Here is a 21,542-nt window from a genome sequence, read left to right on the forward strand (position 1 = left end):
TTACCCACCCCTCTTGCAGCCCGCGGGAGATGGTGGATATTGGAATGTTGACCAGCTGTAGCTCGCCCAGACTGTCACGGTATTACCCCAACATCGGACAAACTTTCTGGCAGTTGGGCAAACTCGTTTTCAAGAGGCTGACCCAAATCATCTGGGGCCCCCAGTCCACTGCTAGTAAAGGACCACAAATGCCCTGAGTCAACTGGTACCCCAACATCTGCAACCAGAGAAGTTTTTGAAACCACAACCCACAAATCCCCCTACTCAGACTCCTCTGAGCCGTTCTCACCCAAAGGTGAGACCACTTCGACTACTGGGCTATGAGTGGGTACATGGACAGGAAAGTCCTGTGTTCGAGCCTTCAACATAGAACGATGCACCTGCCTCACCTTATCCAAAGCGTAGAATAAACTGAACCTCCTTCTTTAGGGGCCTTCACCACCTTATACACCACTGGACTCCACAGGTCATGGATCTTTGATCGACCTCTCACACCGACATCCCAAAGATATACTAGTTGACCCTCCCCCAGTGGTATATCCCACACATGTGAGTCATGTTGTGCCTTACGGCGCTCTGTAGCGACTCTAAGGTGCTCCTGTGCTCCTTCAAAAGCTACCTGCAATCGGGTTTGATGCTCGATAAACCACTCATGCACACTTCCTGCAGTCATCTCCTCTACTCTACCCAACAAGAAATCAACTGGCAAACAGGGCTCTTGACCAAACATCAAATAGTATGGCAAATCGCCAGTTGATTGATGGGTAGTGGTACTGTAGCTAAATAGTACCTGTGGCAGACATAATGCCCAATCCCGCTTACTTGAAGGAGGCAAGAGTGCGCAAAAGGTTGTGCAAGGTTCTATTGAACCATTCGCACTAGCCATCCCTGCAGGATGGTAGGGTGTGGTCCGGGACTTCTCTACTTTGTACAGACTACAAAGCTGCTGAATAAGTGAAGACTCAAAATTGCAGCCCTGGTCTGAGTGGATACGAATAGGAACCCCAAACTTGCAGAACCACTCCAAGATCTCATTTGGCCTAGACGCCAATATATGCCCCATAAAACTGGAGGGAACAGGCTGCCCATCCTTAGCCGACTGGCAACAATCACACGACACCACCGGATAACATCTTCTGCCATACCTGGCCAATAGCAACATTGGCGAACTAGCTCAGTTGTATGTTCTATTCCCTGTTGTCCATGCTCCTGGTGCAACCACCTCAAAACATCAATTGATGGTAAAAGCAATTGAAAGGTTTCCTCCCTACCATCAAATTAACCAGTACAACACCCCTTCATGTTCCACCTGACGGTCCCACTGGTGAAGTAAATTCAAGCTGTTCTTAGAAAAAGAACGGTGCTCCTCCAAGCTGGGAAAGTTCTTCCGCCACCATAAGGATAAAACCATCCCAATATCCAAATCGGATTCTTGCAGCATCCACAAATCAGCTGGAGAATGGCCAGGGAAAACCTTAAGTGCAGCTTGCGTAGCCTGATACCTCTGGCCCCCTCCAGCTGCCTGTTGGACAGAAACAGGGTTGACGGTCGCAGGTAAAATCTGCCCCACTGCCTCACTATCAGTTGGAGCCCATCTCGAAAGAGCATCAACATTACCGTTACTCTTCCCAGGACTATACCGAACTTCAAAGTCAAAGACAGCAAGCTTGGCAGTCCAACGCTGCTCGGTGGCCCCCAGCTTTGCTGACGCCAAATGACTCAATGGATTATTGTCAGTATAAACAATACATTTGTGTCCCAACAAATACTCCCTGAATTTTTCTGCCATTGCCCGCAAGAAACTCCAATTTCATGGAGCTATAATTTACCATGTTGCGCTCAGTGGGCCGCAAACTACAACTGGCGTAGGCCACAGGTCGGATCTTTCTCTCCTGCTCTTGAGAAAGTACTGCCCCCAGCCCCTTGTAACTCGCATCAACTTCAAGAATAAACGGCAATGAGAAATTGGCATATTCGAGGATGGGTGCAGTCATGAGCTTCTGTTTTAAAGTGTTGAAACTTATTTGACAATCCTCAGTCCATGCACTAGAAAAGTTCTGCCCTGATGGTTTCTTGTGCCTGCCCCCAACAAACTCTGCTACCACCTCATGTAGAGGGGCTGCCAATTTGGCAAACCCCTTCACAAAGCGGTGATAGTAACTGACAAAGCCTAAGCAGGAATGTAGCTCTGTAAAATTACATGGGCGGCTCCACTTTACTACCGCCTCAACTTTACTTGTATCTGTGGCCACCCCCTGGGAAGAGACCATGTGGCCCAAGTATGTTACCTGCTCTTTGAAGAACACACATTGCCCCAACTTCGCCTTGAGGCCCTCGTGCTGCAATCGACTCAAGACCACCTCCAACCATTCCAGATGTTGAGTCACTGAGGAGGAGAATACCACAATGTCATCCAGATACAAAAGTAATGACTGATGCCGCTGGTCACCAAACAATCTTTCCATCAGACGCTGGAAAGTGCTGGGGGCATTACAAAGCCCAAAGGGCATTCTATTCCATTCAAATAACCCAAATGGGGTACAGAATGCAGTCTTGGCCTTATCCCCCTCAGTGACTGGAACTTGGTTGTACCCACTGGCCAAATCCATAGTGGAGAACCAACGGGCACCTGTCAAGGCGTCCAAGGTTTCCTCGATGCGAGGCAGCGGAAACACATCCTTCCTTTTTTTTGAATTCAACTGAAGGCATCCTTCTTTTTGACTAGGACGATGGGAGAGGCATAAGGACTGCAACTCTCCCGGATAATCTGGGCCTCAAGCAGCTGGTTGATATGGGTCTTCACAACATCATACTCCGATGGGGGCAGGCGCCTATATCGCTGTTGGACTGGGACATCATCTATAAGGGGAATGGCATGAGAAATTAAGTTGGTACACCCCAAATCATTGTCATGAGCAGAAAACACAGACTGATATTTTTGTAACAGAGCCCTAACCTGACCTCGTTCTTCCTACCTGAGTGCAGAAAAATCAACAGATTCTATCTGTTCCTGTAGAGTAGGTTCTACTGCACAGCCTTGAGACCCCACAGTAGTAAACACGTCCTTTACCTCAGTCACCCCTGGAGGTAAGCTAACAACATACACTGCCTTCAAATGAAAGTGTAGTGAAAGTGACGTGACATACAGCCAAGTATGGTGACCCATACTCAGAATTCGTGCTCTGCATTTAACCCATCCAAAGTGCCCACACACAGCAATGAACACAGACACACCATGAACACACACCCGGAGCAGTGGGCAGCCATTTATGCTGCGGCACCTGGGGAGCAGTTGGGGGTTCGGTGCCTTGCTCAAGGGCACCTCAGTCGTGGTATTGCCGGCCCGAGACTAGGACCCACAACCTTAGGGTTAGGAGTCAGACTCTCTAACCACTAGCCCACAACTTCCCTTCAGGGCGCCTATCAAGGTATTAGGGTAAAGGGCTGCATCAGACATCCCCAAATTGACACCCACACCAGTCACGCTGAATCAGTCCCACTCAAACTTCAAACTATGCATAAAAAAAGACTGCTATAACACGAGCAAATTCATAAACAAAGAACACATCGCAACCGACTCCCTTACCTGCAAATGGGCAACCATAGACAGATGCTCGCCACAGAGTTTCCTTAAACATGCCATTCTGGAGGACAGCTAAATGTAGCACAGGAAGCAGGGGGCATGACCATAAACTGTAAAAAAAACATGGACATAGTGTCCGTGACTTCACCCATAGGTTTCCAAAGAGCATTTTTGAAGCCTAAAGTATGCGGAGCCGACCGTCACCATCTTGGCAGCGCATCACCACGCAACACTCCCGGATAATCAAAAATGGCCAAAAAGGCGGTAGCTGGACGGTGACGTGACGGTGGTGACAGCAGCGGCAATCCACCTGTCACTCAAGTGGTCACGCCCTTAATTATGCAGAACTTTAAGGCTTAATATAATTTAAACGGATGAATTATAAAAAAAAATTCACACCCCTCACAGTTGTCATGAATGGCAAAATTAGCTATATAGACCAAGATAATTTTTTGAACCAGGCTGTAAACATGTTTTTTGTGCTGTAAAGTTGGGCATTTTAACATGGGGAGTCTATGAGATTTACTCCCTTTTGCAGCCAGTCTCCAGCGGCCAGTCGATGAATTACAGGTTAAGTCACTTCCGTATGGGCTTCACGAGAGAGAGCGGGAGGTTGCCGCTTGAGCATGACTCACGATGCCATACTACCTCACCCACAAATTTATATATTCGCTCACTGCCCAATGATAGGACAATCAATGAACCACCAGCCAACCAAATGCAAGCAGGAAGGGCTTCACTAATCCTGCCACAATAAGATTAAAAAGCAAGTTAGCCTTTCAATCAGTACAATCGTTTCAGTCAATGACATCCTCGTTTCTTTTTCTGTAGGAAGAAACTAAGCCATAACCGCGAATATTACTTGTAACCATAAAGACTAAAGTAAATATTAAAGATAGCAGCATCCACAACATCTGAAAATTTATCTCAGCTGACATTACATAGCCTCAGTCGAGAGGTAAGTGCATGCTAATTAACAGAAAACAGTTTGTTTGTTTGTTTGTTTGTTTGTTTGTTTTACTGGAATAATGCAGAATTTGGTCCACAAATCAGAAGAGATGAGCTCTGGGGCTGGATCTGTAACTTTCAGATGGCACACAACTCATATTTCTATCTCTGTTTGTACGAAATTTCATACGAAGAAATGCAACAAACACAGGGCACGCAGTGTGCAACATGGTGCACTAAAGACGTAGGCTACAACTTCTAGGCCACTATGGTTCCATTCACACAACATGTTTGTTGGTTTGTGGTTGCGAGACCTTCCAATTTTAAATATCAGTTTGGTTACCAATTTTGGTTGTCTCCCGCTAACTGAACTATGTGTAAATGTAACAGTATTTAACAGGACTGACAACTTTATTCTTTATTTTCTAATGTTTTCTTCAAGGATTCTTCTGAACTTTCAATAACAGACATAATCATATAAAAACATATAGGTTTACATTTTGGGTCACTTTTATCTAGAATGACGTTCAGATGTTTCACAGTAGTAAGAAACGTTTAGGGTTTGCTACATACAGTCTTTAATTGGACTCTGAGTTTGAATGTGCTATACAAGTCGTATGGTGAAGCACCATGTGACGAACAGTGCCATCTACTGGAAGCAGCGGAAAAAAATACATTGACGGTTGTGCTGGAGTCTTCAGCCTTTAATGCTTCATAATTGAAAAATGGTTCAACTTTTAAATGAAAGTAACATATCCGATCAAATTTATATTGTGAGGTGATTGCTTTATGGGTTTAAAACATTTTTTTTAACAATTTTGTATTGACAGTGTCATGTTTGAAAGTTGCTGTAGATAACATTACTGCCCTTTTGTAAAAAAAACAAATAAAAAAATAAAAAAATAAATAAAAAAAACCTGTCTCTCTAAAACGGTTTGGTGTACTTTCCAGGTCAGGTGGAGTGACTAACCAGCAAACTTTTAAGACTTTTAAGACGTTTTTAGCAGGGAAATTTGTCATTATTATCTACAGTGACTTGTTACCCTCGAGTAGCCTGATTTTAAGAAGAAACACAAGAGCACAGATTGCTGATTGTGTGGTTTTAGCCTCCAACTTTTTGTCCCTGAGAAGAGTTTAGCGTCTTCAATTCACCACATCACAAGCATAAAAGAAATACAGTGGCATTTTATGCTTAAAAGCAGCTGGGTTTGTTGGCTTTTGTAGGCAGTTTTTTAGTTTGAAAATTTCTCTGACCCAATTTCAAATCTCTTGAATGATAGAAAAAACAAACATTAAATTTATTAATCAAGACCTATTTTACCCCAGTGCTCTAAAAACTGCCAAACGGACCTTAACTTGAGCTCCACTTACCACCCGATCCAAACCAAAATTCAAGTCATGGCCCTGGAGCAAGAGTCAGATCTGCAATAGGGAAAAGAATATTTCACATGACAGCCATCCACGGGCCTCCAACAACAACACCTCAACACACAGAGGAAATTCTCCCCCGTCCAGGGCTCGCTGCTGGAACACAGCATCCGCTTAATCCTGAGCTATAATGAGCTCATTTCACAATGTCATTTGCAGCCTTTTCTTTCTACTATTACAGTCAAACTGAACTCCATTATCTCCAGGGTTACAGTAAAGAAAACAATCACATAGATCCCATTTCCACAAGTTTGTGTAATCCTTCGCATTTGTCAAACAGCAGTAGTTTGTGTATATGTATTTTGCAGGTATTCAAGTGTCATAAACTTCACTAACTGGATTTTGGATTGCTTTTTAAGAGGGCTATTCAACTTTGGAAAGTTCAGGCACCACAAAGCATGATCTCTATAATCTCAAAGCTTCTTGTTTTTATAATACCTTATTTATATAACTTGGTGAGTAAATTATGTGTGGTATGTTTTATGCTAAAATCTTATATGAAGAATTTTATATCACAGTAATGGTCTGTATCTTGGAATAATTATTTTTGCTGGATATTCAAGCACAAAAATTCATTCCATAATTATTATATACAATAATGCATTTTTTGAGTGAATTAAAAAAAAAAACAAATTATGTTATTATTTATTCACCATGTCATTCTAAAACTGTGTGACTTTCTTCTGTGGAACACTAAAGAAGATATTTTGATGTTGGTTATCCGTTTTTGGTGACAATGACGAACACTGTATGAAAAGAAACTCACAAAATAAATTATTTCATGTTCCAACATGACAGAGAATAAATATTACAGAATATTTTATTATTTTGAGTGAACTATTCCTTTAATGAATTTAAACCATTCCTTTTTAATCCTCTCAATGGAGCATTTATATGATTATTTAATTTACTAATAATCACGTATAAATATTTATACATTTTATACATTTTTTTAATATTTTTATTTTATTCTTTTCGTTTTTTAACCAGACATTGTCAGAAAAACTAACCGCAAACCCATCACCTGAAAGTATCTGATGGGAGGAGATGGCCTTCCAAGACTCAGCACTTAAGCCGAGGTGACAGTGAGTCTGAAAGACATGATGCAAGTCAGAGAAAATTGGAGATAAACAGATAAAAGAATGCACTCTCTGCTGGACGCAGCAGGAAGCAGAGGACAGGAAATAAACCTGTATTTAAGCTGATTACCTGCCCAGAGCCCCAGGCCCTCTGAGTAGCTCCACATTGCCCGGCCTCTCTACATCCACCGCTGTTAATTAGAGTTGTGCTCAGGGGGAAAAAGGCTGCCTTGTCAGCCTGGTAAGAGTGTTAGTGATGGCTGGTTGGATTGGGATATGCAGGGGCTCTTAATTGGGTCTGTATGCTGTATCAGTGGCTGGCCTGAGCATTGGTGATGATTGCTGTGAGCAGGTGGCCATGGTGGCAGCTCCACACAGTCCCAGGCCAGCATGTCTGTTCTCGTCAAGACCCGGAACATTGAGCAGACAGCTCTCACTCATTACCCCAAACCCATGCACCCCTCATCGCTTAGCAACCAAACCAGTGGCCCCTCCACAACACTTCCTCCGGCAGGCCCAAAATCTACCCAACAGTTGTTCTGCGTCTGCAGGCTGTCCTTCTCTATAAAAGGGGATTATGTGTGAACCTCGGCTGCAACATTTATGCATAAATAAATAAACCTATAAATGCATACTGGTTCAGGTAGAAAGGTGAATCAGTTATGACAGAATTATTATTTTTGGATTAACTATCCCTTTAACAACTAAGCTGAGGGACAAACTGAAAACAGTGTCACAGCTGAAGAAGTACTTCTCCATATCCCTTTTGTTTTTTTTTTTTTTTTTGTTTTTTTTTTTATGTGGTGGGCTTTTTTTTATTGGATTTTTTTGTTCATTGTGTGATTGCATAAATAGATGTCATAATTAGTGGTTTTTGCGATTGAGATCGGTCTGATAACACCTTGTGGAACACATACACAGGAATTGTTAAGATGTTGAAAGCATTCTTGTGAAATCTGCAGCCGTCTCTTTCTGGCACAGATCACCATCACCCCCAGATTACGGTAGATATCTCTGAAAAAAGAAAGGGCTTACTTATAGAACCACCCTTGGGACTTCAACCTCAACACAAAAAGATCTTGATAGACTAGGCTATGTGAGCAGAAACAGAGAAAGCATAAAACATTTTCCTGACCATGTAAACATCCAGTTTTGTTTGAGTGAAATGAAAAGAGACAGAGTAGACCCACGGCTCCAGAAATACCTCTGAACTCATTGGAGAGGGGCAACTGTTGGTTTTGTACCAGGAAGGTATGGGGGAAGGGCTGCAGCAGATGAAGCTGGTGAAAATGTCATGAGTGAATGGAAGTTTGGAAATGAGCTGTAAAAGACTCAATCATTTAGAAATCTCATTTGACTTTAGCATGGCTTAGGAAAGTGGTATTTGGTGGCATCCAGCCCAGGCATGGAAATGGCAGGAAATGACATCAGCTGTTGAGTTGCGCAGGGCTGCATTTGTTTAATGGACTTTGGAAATAAATGGACATTTTACAGGCTTCACACCTACAGTGTATGATTATGCTGCTCGCTGTGGCATTGAATGTATGTTGACATTATTGCATAACGTACAAATATTTTATGGTGCTGTATTTAGGTTATAAGCTGCAAGTATTCTAATAGTGATGACAGACTGGAGTGAAAACATATTGCATATTGAATTCTGAATGCATTAATGCATAACCATCAGAAAGTAATCATCTGTAACTTATAATGATCTTTCTCCTCACTATGTCTGCAGGTTTTAAAGGGATAGTTCACCCAAAAATGCAAAATCTTGGTAGTACCCTTGCTGTCTATGGGAGGGTCAAAGCGCTCTCAGAATGCATCAAAAATATCTTCATTTGTGTTCTGAAGATAAACGAAGGTCTTACGGGTTTGGAACGACTTGAGGGTGAGTAATTAATGATAGAATTTTCATTTTTGGGTGAACTATCCCTTTAAGTTTATCTTGTTTTGTTGTTAATGTGCCTTATCCTCTCATATTGGTAGGGTGAATTGGCAAACAGTTCCTAAAACTGTAAATCAGAATCAAAATTTGCTTTTTAAAGGCATGTTTAGTCTTACTGTGAACTGGGGGTTGGTAAAAAAAAAAAAGTCCAGCGTTATCAAATTCGCTAACAAATGACTTTTATGAATCGGTTCTGTTTTGTGAAACAAAAACGTACAGTGTTAAGTCATGGCAGTCATGGCCTAATGGTTATAGAGTTGGACTTGTAACCCGAAGGTTGTGAGTTCGAATCTCAGGTCCGGCAGGGATTGTCGGTGGGGGGAGTGAATGTACAGCGCTCTCTTCCACCCTCAATACCACGACTGAGGTGAGACCCTTGAGCAAGGCACCGAACCCCCAACTGATCCTCAGGTGTCACAGCATAAATGACCAGCAATATGGTGCCCACTGCTCCGGGTGTGTGTTTACTACTGTGTGTGTGCACTTGGATGGTTAAATGCAAAGGACAAATTCTGAGTATGGATCACCATACTTGAATAAATTTCATGAATGTGGTGACTGATTCCATCATAGACGCTAATGAATCAACCAATGAATCATCAAGTTATCATTACTTTTAGTTATTAAATTTTAATATATTACAGGATGGACTGATGGAATGTTATTGTAAATATATTATATGTAAATATCACTTGCTCTTCCGCTGAAATGACCCTTTTCCATTCCCACTTTCCACTGTCCAATCAATTTCAAGTAAATAAAATCAAGATTTCCTTGCTGAATATCCTACTTCACTCATAAGTATGTAACATTACAGAAGTTAAAAGGAAATTGGTTACAAAAAAGCAATTCACACTGATTTTAACTGTGGTCTGTAAGTGAGTCAGTGAGATGTTGTCTCTTGGACTTGTTAAAGGTCAGTGTTAACTCAGCACCCCACCCCTCGGGGCTTAACATTAATAATCTAAACTGGATTCCTGTAGCTTCAGAGCTGAGGTCTCCATTGGATCAGTGTGTGCGGTTTGGGAGGAATCCACACGGAACCCAAACGGACCTGCTGTAAACACACACACCCTGTCGTATGGCAGCGGACCCACTGGAATTCCCCTGGCTGATCATTTGTCACGGGTTGAGTTTCGCACGGCTGGAATTTCACAGTTTGCACATGCAGAATATCAGACAAGATGTGTGATGTTTCTGCATCTCAGGGCTGCCTGTGTACAGTGCCGATCAAAGTGTGCAATGCCGCTGTTACACTGTTCACACACAGCTGTGTGTTCATCGGGGTTGTGCTTGGGCTGCAGGTGTTAGACCTCAGTGTGGAAGTGTTTGTAAATGAATGGTTTTGTCAATGTGTTCACACATTCCCCCGGGATCTAATGCAGACCATCACCCCTATAGTTACAGTGTACAGACTCTAACCACACAACCAAGGCAGGTCTTCTGTCCCTGATACAGACTCTCACTCTATCAGGACATTATTCAGGTATGACGCACAGCACTCAGTAACTTTTTTCCACCTTCAGTAGTTTCCATCAACCACATAATTTCATTACACAAATCAGTCAGCACTGTAGAATTCACACCTTTCTGTTCTCCTGCTTATTTGTCCCTCTAGTCCCTAACATCAATAATACTTTCCGTTTTGGTAGTTCATTACATTGTTGAAGCTTTCATCAATCCAATGGAACTCTAAAGTGAGAAAAGTTCTTTATTTTGTCAAATGATTTTTGTCATGAGTTTCAAGGGAAATACTGATTCAGGATTGAGGCCATGGCCCAACAAGGAGATGTAACGGATGACAATGGGAAGAGAGGAATATCTAATGGTCCACTCTAAAAAATGTCAATAAAAATAGGGTTCAATGTACTGTGTTAATATGAAGGAATTTTCTGTATTGATTTTTTACATTTACATTACATTCGAATTATGCATTGCATTTAGTTGTGGACGGTTCAGGTTTAAGGAAATGTCTGGAAACATAACAGATAAATTACCAGTACCTTTTCTGTTTTTCTTTGGATTTATTCCTCTCCTTCAATGTTTGATTTAGATTACAGGTTAAGAGCAGCTATCATGTATAATTGTCAGAGGAAGTAAGATATGGTTTTATACACCATTCATTTCATGAACTAATCGTTTTTGCATCAAATCTTTCTCCTTCAATGTTAAATTAAATTAAACACAACCGGTCTGAATGATTCTTTTAAGATCTGATTCTTTAAAACAACTTGGTGACTCAATGATTTGGTAAAAGTGGTTAAAAGCTCATTAAAGGAAATGTACTTTTATGCTTAATGAAACAAAGAATATCATAAAGGTTTGGAACAATATGAAGATGAGTAAATAATGACTCAGAGATTATTATTTTGTTTGAACAATTGCTATTAACATTGCAATGCAAAATACGTTTTTTTTTTCTTCTTTTTTTAACTATAGATTTGTACATTCTAAAGAAGACCTACAAAGGACAGGCACCTGACCTCTGACTGCCATTTGACATTTGGCTAAATATACCCTTTCTCACCATTTCCCAGGCTGGATTTATTTTTTATAGTTTCCTAATTCCTCCTTTCCACTTATTTGACGTTCAGAAGAAAGAGGGGAAAATACAGTTTAAATTTCCCTCCAAAAATCTTTCAGCGCTCCACTCAGCCGTGCAGAATGCTATCTGGAATTAAAAGGCCTTGACATGAATAGGGGAAGGAATAAATGGACTTGAATTAGTGATGTGAGAGAGAAGGAAGAAAGAAAACAATGACAAAACAGCAAGAATTATGGCTTGTGTGTCATGCACTTCTGACATTTCCGAGCCGTTTAACACGGAATGCCACTGAAAGTGAACTGGTCTGAAACATGTAAACAAGCAGGCAGATGAAGGGAAATGCGCCTGAATGACTGTGCAAGTTAACCACATCAGAGCTCCACAGGGCAAAAGCCACAGAGCCAGTCTGAGAGGGGCTTGGGATTTCACTCAACCCCAGCTCCTCTAAAACAGGTCTCCAAGAGCAGGATTGCTGCATACGGGTGGTAAATTGGTTTAAAAGTTTCAGCTGTGAGCAGAGCAGTGCTCTAGTGACTGGCTTTGGATGCTAGTTTAGGCTCTCTCTCCCTCTAGAACCACATCAGATCAATAGCAGTCCAAACATGCACACAAACCACATGCGTGATCTGAGGCATTCCCTTGGCTGTAACATAAAGAAGCTTTTTCCATTTAGTCCAGCCTAAATCAACAGGCCTTTTTACTGTGGTAGCTCAAATGGACTTATTGCCAGAATATGACCATGCATCATTTGCGCTGCTTTGATTAGTGCTCTCCTCCACGCTAAGTTTGTTTAGTGTGACAGTTTGTCATTGACTTACATTTGAGTGATGCTATCAGAACTCAAAGCTTGTATCAACATCCAATCACATCAATCCTTTGTTCTCTCAACAATGCCAGCATGCATTCCATTGTAAACTATCACATTTCAAGGGTTGGGAGCATCACTATATTTCACTTCCTGAATGTACAACTCTTATAAGCAGTTGAAAAACATTAAGGATACGTTTTTCACAAATTGTATTACATTTATTTCTGGTATGTTGATTGACTTGACATGTTGAGGGAAGTAAATTGGATAAGTGATTGATTGATTGATTGATTGATTGATTGATTGCATCTGCTATTTGTAATGGCGGGACTTGATTTGTACGTACCTTGTGCGAACCCAGTGATGACAGATACAGACCACTCTGTTGGCCGGTTGTTCTGATGATGGTCTGAGACTCTTTTATTAATCATGATCTTTGATGTCATAATAACCCATTGCGGGAACTCAAAGCAGGTAATTCATTGGGAGTGAAAATTGCAACGTGCATAAAGAAGCCCACTGTGTTCACACATCCACACTCGGCCAAGTTTGCCCTGGACTGCAGGCAGACACGGACTGCAGCCTTGAGTCTGTGAACTGTGTTTGAACACGGCAGCAGATGGAACCCAAGACCACACCTTGGAAGTGAAACCGAAAATTGGGGAAAAAAATTTAATTCCCTCCAAAAAAACAGACCTTACTTTGTGGTTTAAAGGAAGCAGTGTTTATTCTGAATTAATGCTCCAGTTCAGAACGGTGGCCAATATATGGAGTCTTTTGAGGACAATTGTGTTGACATAGTTGTATACGTGCAGAAGTGTATATACCCGAGACTTGAGATGTGTGCGTGTCTGAATGCATACAAGTTGATATGTGTAGAAGGAAGTGTGAACGGATGGGAAAGGTGAAGGTTGAGACAGAGCTTTGAAAACAAAGAGTCTGAAGTCTCCCCACACACACTTTTCCTTTTTCCTTGGAGCACAGGGCTCCTTCTACTATTATGGGCTCAAGGAGTAACATCCTGGACATTATGGTTTTGTTTGTTGTTTGTAGCATTTTCATTTATAGAATAGATTTTTATGATAAAAAAAAAAAAGTGCTGCAGCTATGGTAAACAGCATGTTTGGTCTGATTTTGTATAACAGCATTGTATATATTGTTGGTCCTTCCATACAAATAAACATCTTTTGAATGAGAAAGCAGACGGAGAGTATGAAAATAGATTGTTTGACAAGAGTGACCACATTCTTTGCTACTCTTACCAATTTGATATAAATAACAATGAAAAGAATGTTAAACTGCTGGAGCCTGGGATACTCAAAAATGCATTTTTTCCACACTCCATTCCTTTTCCTTGATACTTTATCAATGTATATATTTCGTATTTCATTGCTTTTTTTTTAGCCCTCTATTACTGTTTACTTCGTGAAATTCAGTCATAACTTCCTAACTTGACTGTCCAAAGGTCAATCCCACTGGTTCAATCTGACTCCCTTTCCCTTTTGTGAGGCCCCAGCTCCGCATTCCTCAGCCATACAGCACCTTCAAACAGAGCAGCGATGGGCTCATAGCAGCCCCCACAGCACTCATCCAGCCAGCTCGAGGAAAGGTCTCACTGCAAGAAAATGCAGGCCAGCAGCAACCTGGCCCCTGTGATGACAGGGAGAAGGCAACTGGGGGCCCTGGGGGGCATAGATTGGTGTATGCATCACATTAGTCGCATGAGCCTGAGTCCACAGTTAAGCCCACCATGAGAACATCTTGAATATCTCACAAAGCCTGTCATGAACTGCCTGGGTTACATATTTATATTTTTATTCCATATAAGAATATATTCTTATATTCATAAGAAAAAAATTGTAAATAAAAATTTAGAATATTATGATATTTTACATTGTGACATTATTTTAAGAATAATTAACCGTATTTTACATATACACTTCTCAATATAGTCTTTTATCTTTAAGTTTTACTTTACGGTTCCATTTTTTTTTTTTTTCATAATGATTCTCATTCTCATAACCAAAACATTTTTAAAATTATTATATTTTTTTCAATTATATAGTGAAATATATACTATTTATTGAAAGTGGTACAATACCTTACAATTTAAAGAATATATTATTTTATATTAAATTAAATAAAAATATCAAATAAAAATCTTAATGCTCTGAAATGTAATCTTACAATTAATTTTTTTATGCTATTATATATTATATATAAATTATTTTGATTTGGACAGTGTAGAATAATGTCTTATTATTCTACACTGCAAAATAATTGTCCTATGAAGACATTATTTTTGTAATTTTTACATTTCTATTTGATTTTAGATTATTAAAACAATCTTAGTGCTCTTATAGATTAATATTTTATATTGATTTTATATATTTAAAAACAAAATGCTCTTAAATATAATCTTACATTTTTTATTTTACAATTATTTAAAATCAATAAAATTATTTTATATTATTGTAAATATAATTGTATATATTACTGTATATATTGTTGTATATGTTATATTATTGTATATGTTATTCTATATATATATTTTTTTTTAAATATTCTTTTTTATGTATATCTTATTTTATTACACATTATTATTTAAGCAAATTGGTTTAAGCAAAATAAAACAATGTGTTATTTCTTTCCTTTGATTTTAGAGTGAAATATTTTTCTCACCATGTTCCGTGAGAATCACCCACTCACTTGCTGAGTCTCTCCCATGTCTGTGGTTGGAACTGGCAGCTGTGTAAGTCCTGCACCATTTCCCCTCTGACCCCAAAAGAGACAGGCAGCAGCACTATGGGCTCCCCCTGCACTGACAGAGCGCTCCAGTTACATCCTTCTGAGCAGTCTGGCATACACACACGAATACAGCACGCAAGCACTAAGCCCTCTTTGGAGGTCTGGCCGGGAAGAGAGGAGACGTGACATTAGAGGTGGGTGAAGTTGGCCAGGTTTGTGTCATCAGAGCCTCAGATGTCACCAGTGACCATCATCCAAGTGCTGTGCACTCACTGAACCCAGTGACCTCACCTGCGGATGGCAGCACCAGGCTGTCTCTCAGCCATAGTCACTGCCTTGGCTTTCACCTGGCCAGAAACAAGTCTATCTGGACATGCCATATCTGCCACAACATGTCTGCTGGTGCCATCTTCACATGAGATATATGGAGATTGAAACCAATGATTGAGGAGCTGATAAAAATCAGGAGCAGGGTCTTGCACGAATGAGCTTCACGCAAGCACCTTCTTGGCAATTATATAATATACTCATATATCATGTATGAAATAATGTCAATTATGTAACGAGAAACATTTTGAAATGAAAAAAAGCCTTACTTTTTTTAAAAATGGAGTAATGGTGTAATGCCAATCTTTGGTAAAGTGCAAAAACTTATTATATATAAAATAATTTGTATATAGATAAATAAGATAAAAAAAAAAAAAAAGACTACTCACATATGCATCAGTGTACACATATGGAATAACTTTTTTTAAATCCCTAAAAATAATAATAATCAGATAGTAATAATAATAATAATAATCTAAATATGACAAATTTTGATTTATGCATGAAACACACAGATATATGTTTCAGACTGGCTTGTTCTCTACACTGTCCAGTGGTGCTCACATGCTGTGTATCAGTGTACACATCTGGATGGGTTTAGTCAAGGAATCCTATAAAAGAACCTAATGGGCTCTCCAAACATTTTGAGAGACTGATTAAGAGAGCTTTAGATGTGCTCCACATCAATGAGTTCCATCTGTGAGTTTGCTTTAAAGTTTGGGAACTCATACATGTCTTCTAACAGGTTGATGTGTTGAGGTGGTACCTGCAAGTAGCTTTAATACCCCAAAAAAGTTTGGATCAGTTTTAGGGCAGAAAAATAAGACTATGAGTTTGTGTGTAGAGTTTCCTTTTATGTCCTATAAGTAATTCCAGTCATCTTGACAACGCATACATTAGAACAGTCCACAATATGTTTTGTATGTGATACATAAAACAGTCCCAATAAATAATGTTCCCAAGAAATATTCTTGGATGCCCTTCTGAGCATTCATTGCTTTCAAGCTGACACTGATGGTTTTATTAGATCGGTCAGTTCTATAAAAGAACAAGAACAATACCCTCTAATGGTACCATAGACTCTGACAAATTCAGACAATAATAGGATAATGTCAGTTTAGAAGTTTAATGTTGTGCAAATCATCTGAGAAGCAGGGTTTATGTTTTGAGTGCTGGACTTGAAACATGCATTACATTTGCAATGAATTAGGCTTCCTGGTGCTGTAAAGTTGACACCTGCCAGTTCAAACATCACCATATGCAGGTGAAGACAGTATAGCACAGCAGGTGATTGGGGGACAGATGTAATCTTTTAACTTTTGCTCTCTCTCTCTCTCTCTCTCTCTCTCTCTCTCTCTCTCTCTCTCTTATCTATCTATCTATCTATCTATCTATCTATCTATCTATAAATTAAAGGCATGAATATGAATAGCATGAATACTGTTTAATATTCCTTAGACTTTGATGGGTATCCAAACATCCTTTTATGGTCATGCATTTCCTAAATTTCACCACATGGTGTTACTACTGCGCTCCGTGCAGAATGTCACAATATGCCGTGTGTTTTATATGCTTATTTAATGCAATTTAAAATAATAATAATAATAATAACAACAACAAATGTAGACATAACAAATGTAGACATATAAAACATGAATATAAAATATATTAAAAATAAAACTATAAAATAATATTTAGAACAATATTAAATATATAAAACAAAATATATTAAAACTATAGCTAAATATAAATCACAATAATTACTATAACTAGAATAATAATAATCAATGTTCTTCGTTTAAAAAGCTAACATAATTATAAAAATGCACTGACATCATCATTTGTATATTTGTTATTTTAAAACTAAATGTAGCTAAACAAAAGTAACAAAATTATATAAATAGAATACTTATAATTTAAAATTCATATAAAAATAAAATGATAAAAAAATGTGTGTGTGTGTGTGTGTGTGTGTGTGTGTGTGTGTGTGTGTGTGTGTGTGTGTGTGTGTGTGTAAAATATAAAATCTTGTACTAAATATAACCCAATCTTTACCTCTTGAGACCCAGAAAAAAAAGTTTTGTGAATTTTGTATTTTTTCATGTCATTACATTGTTTAGAGCATAAGAAGAAAAAAAATGAAAAATTACATTTTTTTAAAATTATATTTTATGCGTATTTTATGTAATGCTGTGTCCTCTGGACTCAGGACATCAGGACTCAATTTTATTTATATATATATATATATGACATTTATTTCCCTGTTTATTTGTTGTGTCTCCCAAAATGCTTAATAAACATGCTTTCAGTCCTGGTGTCCTCTACAGTGGACATGTATGTAAATGATGTCCTGTTTCATAATTATATTATGTCATATTTTAACTTGAAACCCCATAACATTTTCCTGAGATGTTGATTTATGACAAACGGTTTAAAAAAATTGTCAGATTTAAATGATAATTACAAAATATTGTCATATTTCCTTAAGAGTGGTAAATTTGATCACTAAATTAATATATTTTGTATCTCTGAAAAGCCCTTAATTTGCTCTGTACAGGACATCCAGACTTAAAACTGACATGCAAGTTCTCAGAGAAAATTCACTAAAATACAATGTCCACTACAGAGGACAAAAGTCTATTCGTCCCAGGAGGTTAACATAAAATTATATAATATAAAAATAATATTTATAATATAAATTATATATAATATAATATTTAAAATACAATGATAAAAAAACTAAATCTAGAACTATATCAAATATATGAAAATAAATATTAATATTACATTATTATGTATAGTTATTGTCTATTTATTTTTATGATATAATATAGAAGGGATCTAGCAGAATGACTCTGGACAGTTCAGACCCGCGGCACTTTTCACGTGCTTTATGCGCATGCGCGCGGAAATGAGCGTGACTTGTTCTTCAGAATGCTACAACTGTGGAGTTGAGAGGAAAATAAATTAACAGTTTATTCGAAATCATGCACTTTCCCCAGTGCGTGTTGAACCAGTAAAGTAAGTCAAGTCGTTTGGTTTATGAGGCTTAAAAAGAAATGAGTGACGTTAAACGAAATAAATTGCTTCTAACTGTATTTATTTCCGCTAGCATGCTTGCTAAATGAGCTGAGTCTGCACAGTACATTATTATAAGATGTGTTACGACACGGTTTTACATTAGAAAATGTCAGTAAAATAATCGTTTAGAAGATGCGTTATTTATATATCTATTAAAGGTCTGAGTAAAACTCGATAACTCATTTAATGGCCGCGAAATTCTCTGGAAAACCAATAACAACCTTTAAACCACAGGAAATCAGGAACAAGATGTACTCATGAACTAAACAGCAAGCACGATTACAAATTCCATCTCCGATTTGATCTTACGTCCAGTTAATTTCCACGTTATTTAAAACATAATTTGTAGTGCATATAAAACAATGTTTGTTTCTTAATCCTGAGGTCATGCCCTGTAATAGAGCAAACTAAAGACATTTTCTTGTGATTTTGTGTGTAGTAATGCTGTAGAAATACTCATCCACTATGCTGAGTCGCCTTCAGGAGCTCAAAAAGGAAGAGGAGACTCTTCTGAAAGTTAAAGTCATGCTGCAAGATCAGCTCAACAGACTTAAGGTAAGAACAATCATATGTAAATACTTAATTGTGGTCTTTATGCATAACACTGACTAAAACGGTCTTGATGTTCACCAGTTTGAGGAAGGGACTCTGAGGTCTATGATAAATGCTCAGTCTGAAGAGAGCCCAAATGAAGTCCCTGCCCCTGAGGTAAATAAACAAAAGGACAACACCAAAAAAGAAAAAAAAAAGTGTTGTTCTTCCACTATTCTAAACACTGGTGATACTTATTGAGGAGTAGTACACGCAATAATATTTTTAATAATATAAAAGTAATAATAAGTATAAATATATAATATGTTGTGCTCCTTTTTTTTGTTATTTTTTTCTGTTAACCTGACATTTTGTTTAATGTATGTTATTTATTTCATAAAACACTAGGCAGAATTTCAAAGACTTGGCTTTCATACAACAAATGTGAATAGTGATTTATATTGCAAATCTCCATAATGGAAAAAAAGCATCATAAATTCACATTTTTGGTCAAGTATGTTAAAACTCGCTGCATCATGACACAATCAGGTCAGAACAAAACAAAATTAAATTATGATAAAGTTTTTCTGATTTACTGTACACTATTCAAAACTTTGAGATCGGTTAGGTTCAGTTATGTTTCTTTAACACCCAGTTAAAAGACAATTAAGATGACAAATTATGATATATATATATTTGTTGTGCACAGGTGGAAGTCAACCTAGATGATGAGACTGAGATCAACCAGACCAAACTAGTATTAGGTGCTCAAATAGACTATGACATGGAAGAAGAAGAGGAGGAGGAAGAGGATGATGACGAGGATGATGATGCAGATGACAACCTCGATATGGTGCTAGAAGATGAGGAAGACGATGATGACTACTGACTGTGCCTGCAAAGAAAGCGTTATTATTTACTCCTTGTTTAGGTGTGTAGTCTGCACATTTGGCATGCTGATAGAGACTACAACTGTCTCTCTGTCTTAGATTGGTGTTGCTTTAGATAAACTGTTGGTTCACCTATCTATAAAATCCTCCAGAAGTATGTGTAGCACAAATACAACTCCTTCTATTACTGTGCTGTTGGCCAACCCTGCACTTTATGTATTTTTTAAATACATATAAATGAAAGATCGCACCAATTCTATTTCATGGTGTTCACCAAGAGATGCTGTACTATATAGGCTTTATTTAATATTGTATTGTATTGCTTTCAGATTGAATGCATTATTATTATGATGCTGATGATAAGTATTAGGTATGTACATGTTTATTTTGTGAAGTAGCAGAGGTATTTTTTTCTATTTGGATGAGTGTGTGGAATAGGTTGTGTATGCATGGGCATGACAATTGTTCTAGCTGAGCCAGAATTATAACTTTTTGTACTTCACGTGCAGCATTGTTAATGTACAGAGAGTTAGAGAAAAGCATATTTTCTGTGGATTTTGAAGAAGGTGCTCAGCGTAATTGCATTTTAAAACACTTCAACTTAGCACTGTTTCTTTAACAGAGTGATGCAGTTTGTTTGGTTGGGTGTTTTGGTGGTGCCTTGCTGTAAGTGTATGACGTGTGAATGACATTTTTACTTTACACCTAATAAAGGTACATGGTAATAAAGGCAAGTATGATGATCAGACAGCCGTATTTCCTCTGTTGGCCAGTATTATTAATAATCCACAGCATGAACCTGCAATGGAGTAAAAACACTACCAGCATTCTGCATTTTCTAAAAAGCTGTTAACAATGTACTACACTTTACAAAAAGACTAGGGGCAACTCTGAAGAAAATGAAGCCACAATAATAGATTTTATAGCATTATGTATTTTCTGATATAATGTTAAGCATATTTTATATTTATATATTTTTATATTTATAAATAGATTGTTTTAGAAATATGTAGGCTATGTCCTATATATAGTACAAAATAAATGTAAAAACACTACTTAATATTTTTACTTTTATATATTTTTTTTATAAATTTTTATATAGAAAGTAGGGTTTCTGGATACACCAAACATGTTTTAATTTGAAATTCAATATCAATTTTCCTGTATTATTTGCTTTTCACACATTACTGCTTGCTAAAATACAAGTTATGCACTACTTAAAGTCACAATAACTCAACAAAAGTGTCAAAGTAAGATCTGAAACCTGTTGTGTAATATTTGGGGTCAGTTTATCCCACCATATGCCGTCATTGTTACGGTAAACACAAGAGTATCAGCCTCTCCAACATTACCTTTGCTTACAGAGTGAAACCCTCATTTGTAAGAGATCTGTCCACCATTGCAAAATGTGATCACAGTCCATTGACCCTCAATAGTAAGGCTTTTGGGACTACACTGGGGTCATGGGACCACCTTTAGTACAGCACAGTGCTTTGTCAACCCAAGCTGAACAGTAAACTTCAAAGTTGGATGTGGGATAGTTTGTTTCATTGATTTTAATTTCCAATCCATTTCCATCAGGAATCAATGCAAATTCTGTGAGAGGTATGTTCAAATCAAAAGTAT

At 38.2% G+C, this 21,542-nt stretch overlaps 1 protein-coding gene across 1 annotated transcript; it reads left to right on the forward strand.

Moving 5' to 3' along the window:
- Positions 1-18,282: 18,282 nt before the first annotated feature.
- LOC122148589 (snRNA-activating protein complex subunit 5-like) lies at positions 18,283-20,662 on the forward strand. Its single transcript, XM_042775312.1, has 4 exons — positions 18,283-18,435; positions 18,935-19,050; positions 19,129-19,203; positions 19,736-20,662. The coding sequence occupies exons 2-4, from the start codon at positions 18,961-18,963 to the stop codon at positions 19,913-19,915; spliced, it is 345 nt and encodes a 114-aa protein (XP_042631246.1). The 5' UTR covers positions 18,283-18,435; positions 18,935-18,960; the 3' UTR covers positions 19,916-20,662.
- The last annotated feature ends 880 nt before the right edge of the window (positions 20,663-21,542 follow it).

The sequence above is a fragment of the Cyprinus carpio genome, chromosome A18 (assembly GCF_018340385.1).
Source record: "Cyprinus carpio isolate SPL01 chromosome A18, ASM1834038v1, whole genome shotgun sequence".
NCBI classification, from domain to species: domain Eukaryota; kingdom Metazoa; phylum Chordata; class Actinopteri; order Cypriniformes; family Cyprinidae; genus Cyprinus; species Cyprinus carpio.

Coding starts and splice junctions, on each gene's coding strand:
- LOC122148589 (XM_042775312.1), top strand. CDS start 18,961: ATGCTGAGTCGCCTTCAGGAGCTCAAAAAGGAAGAGGAGACTCTTCTG. Junction 19,051..19,128: donor ATCAGCTCAACAGACTTAAG/GTAAGAACAATC, acceptor GATGTTCACCAG/TTTGAGGAAGGGACTCTGAG. Junction 19,204..19,735: donor ATGAAGTCCCTGCCCCTGAG/GTAAATAAACAA, acceptor TGTTGTGCACAG/GTGGAAGTCAACCTAGATGA.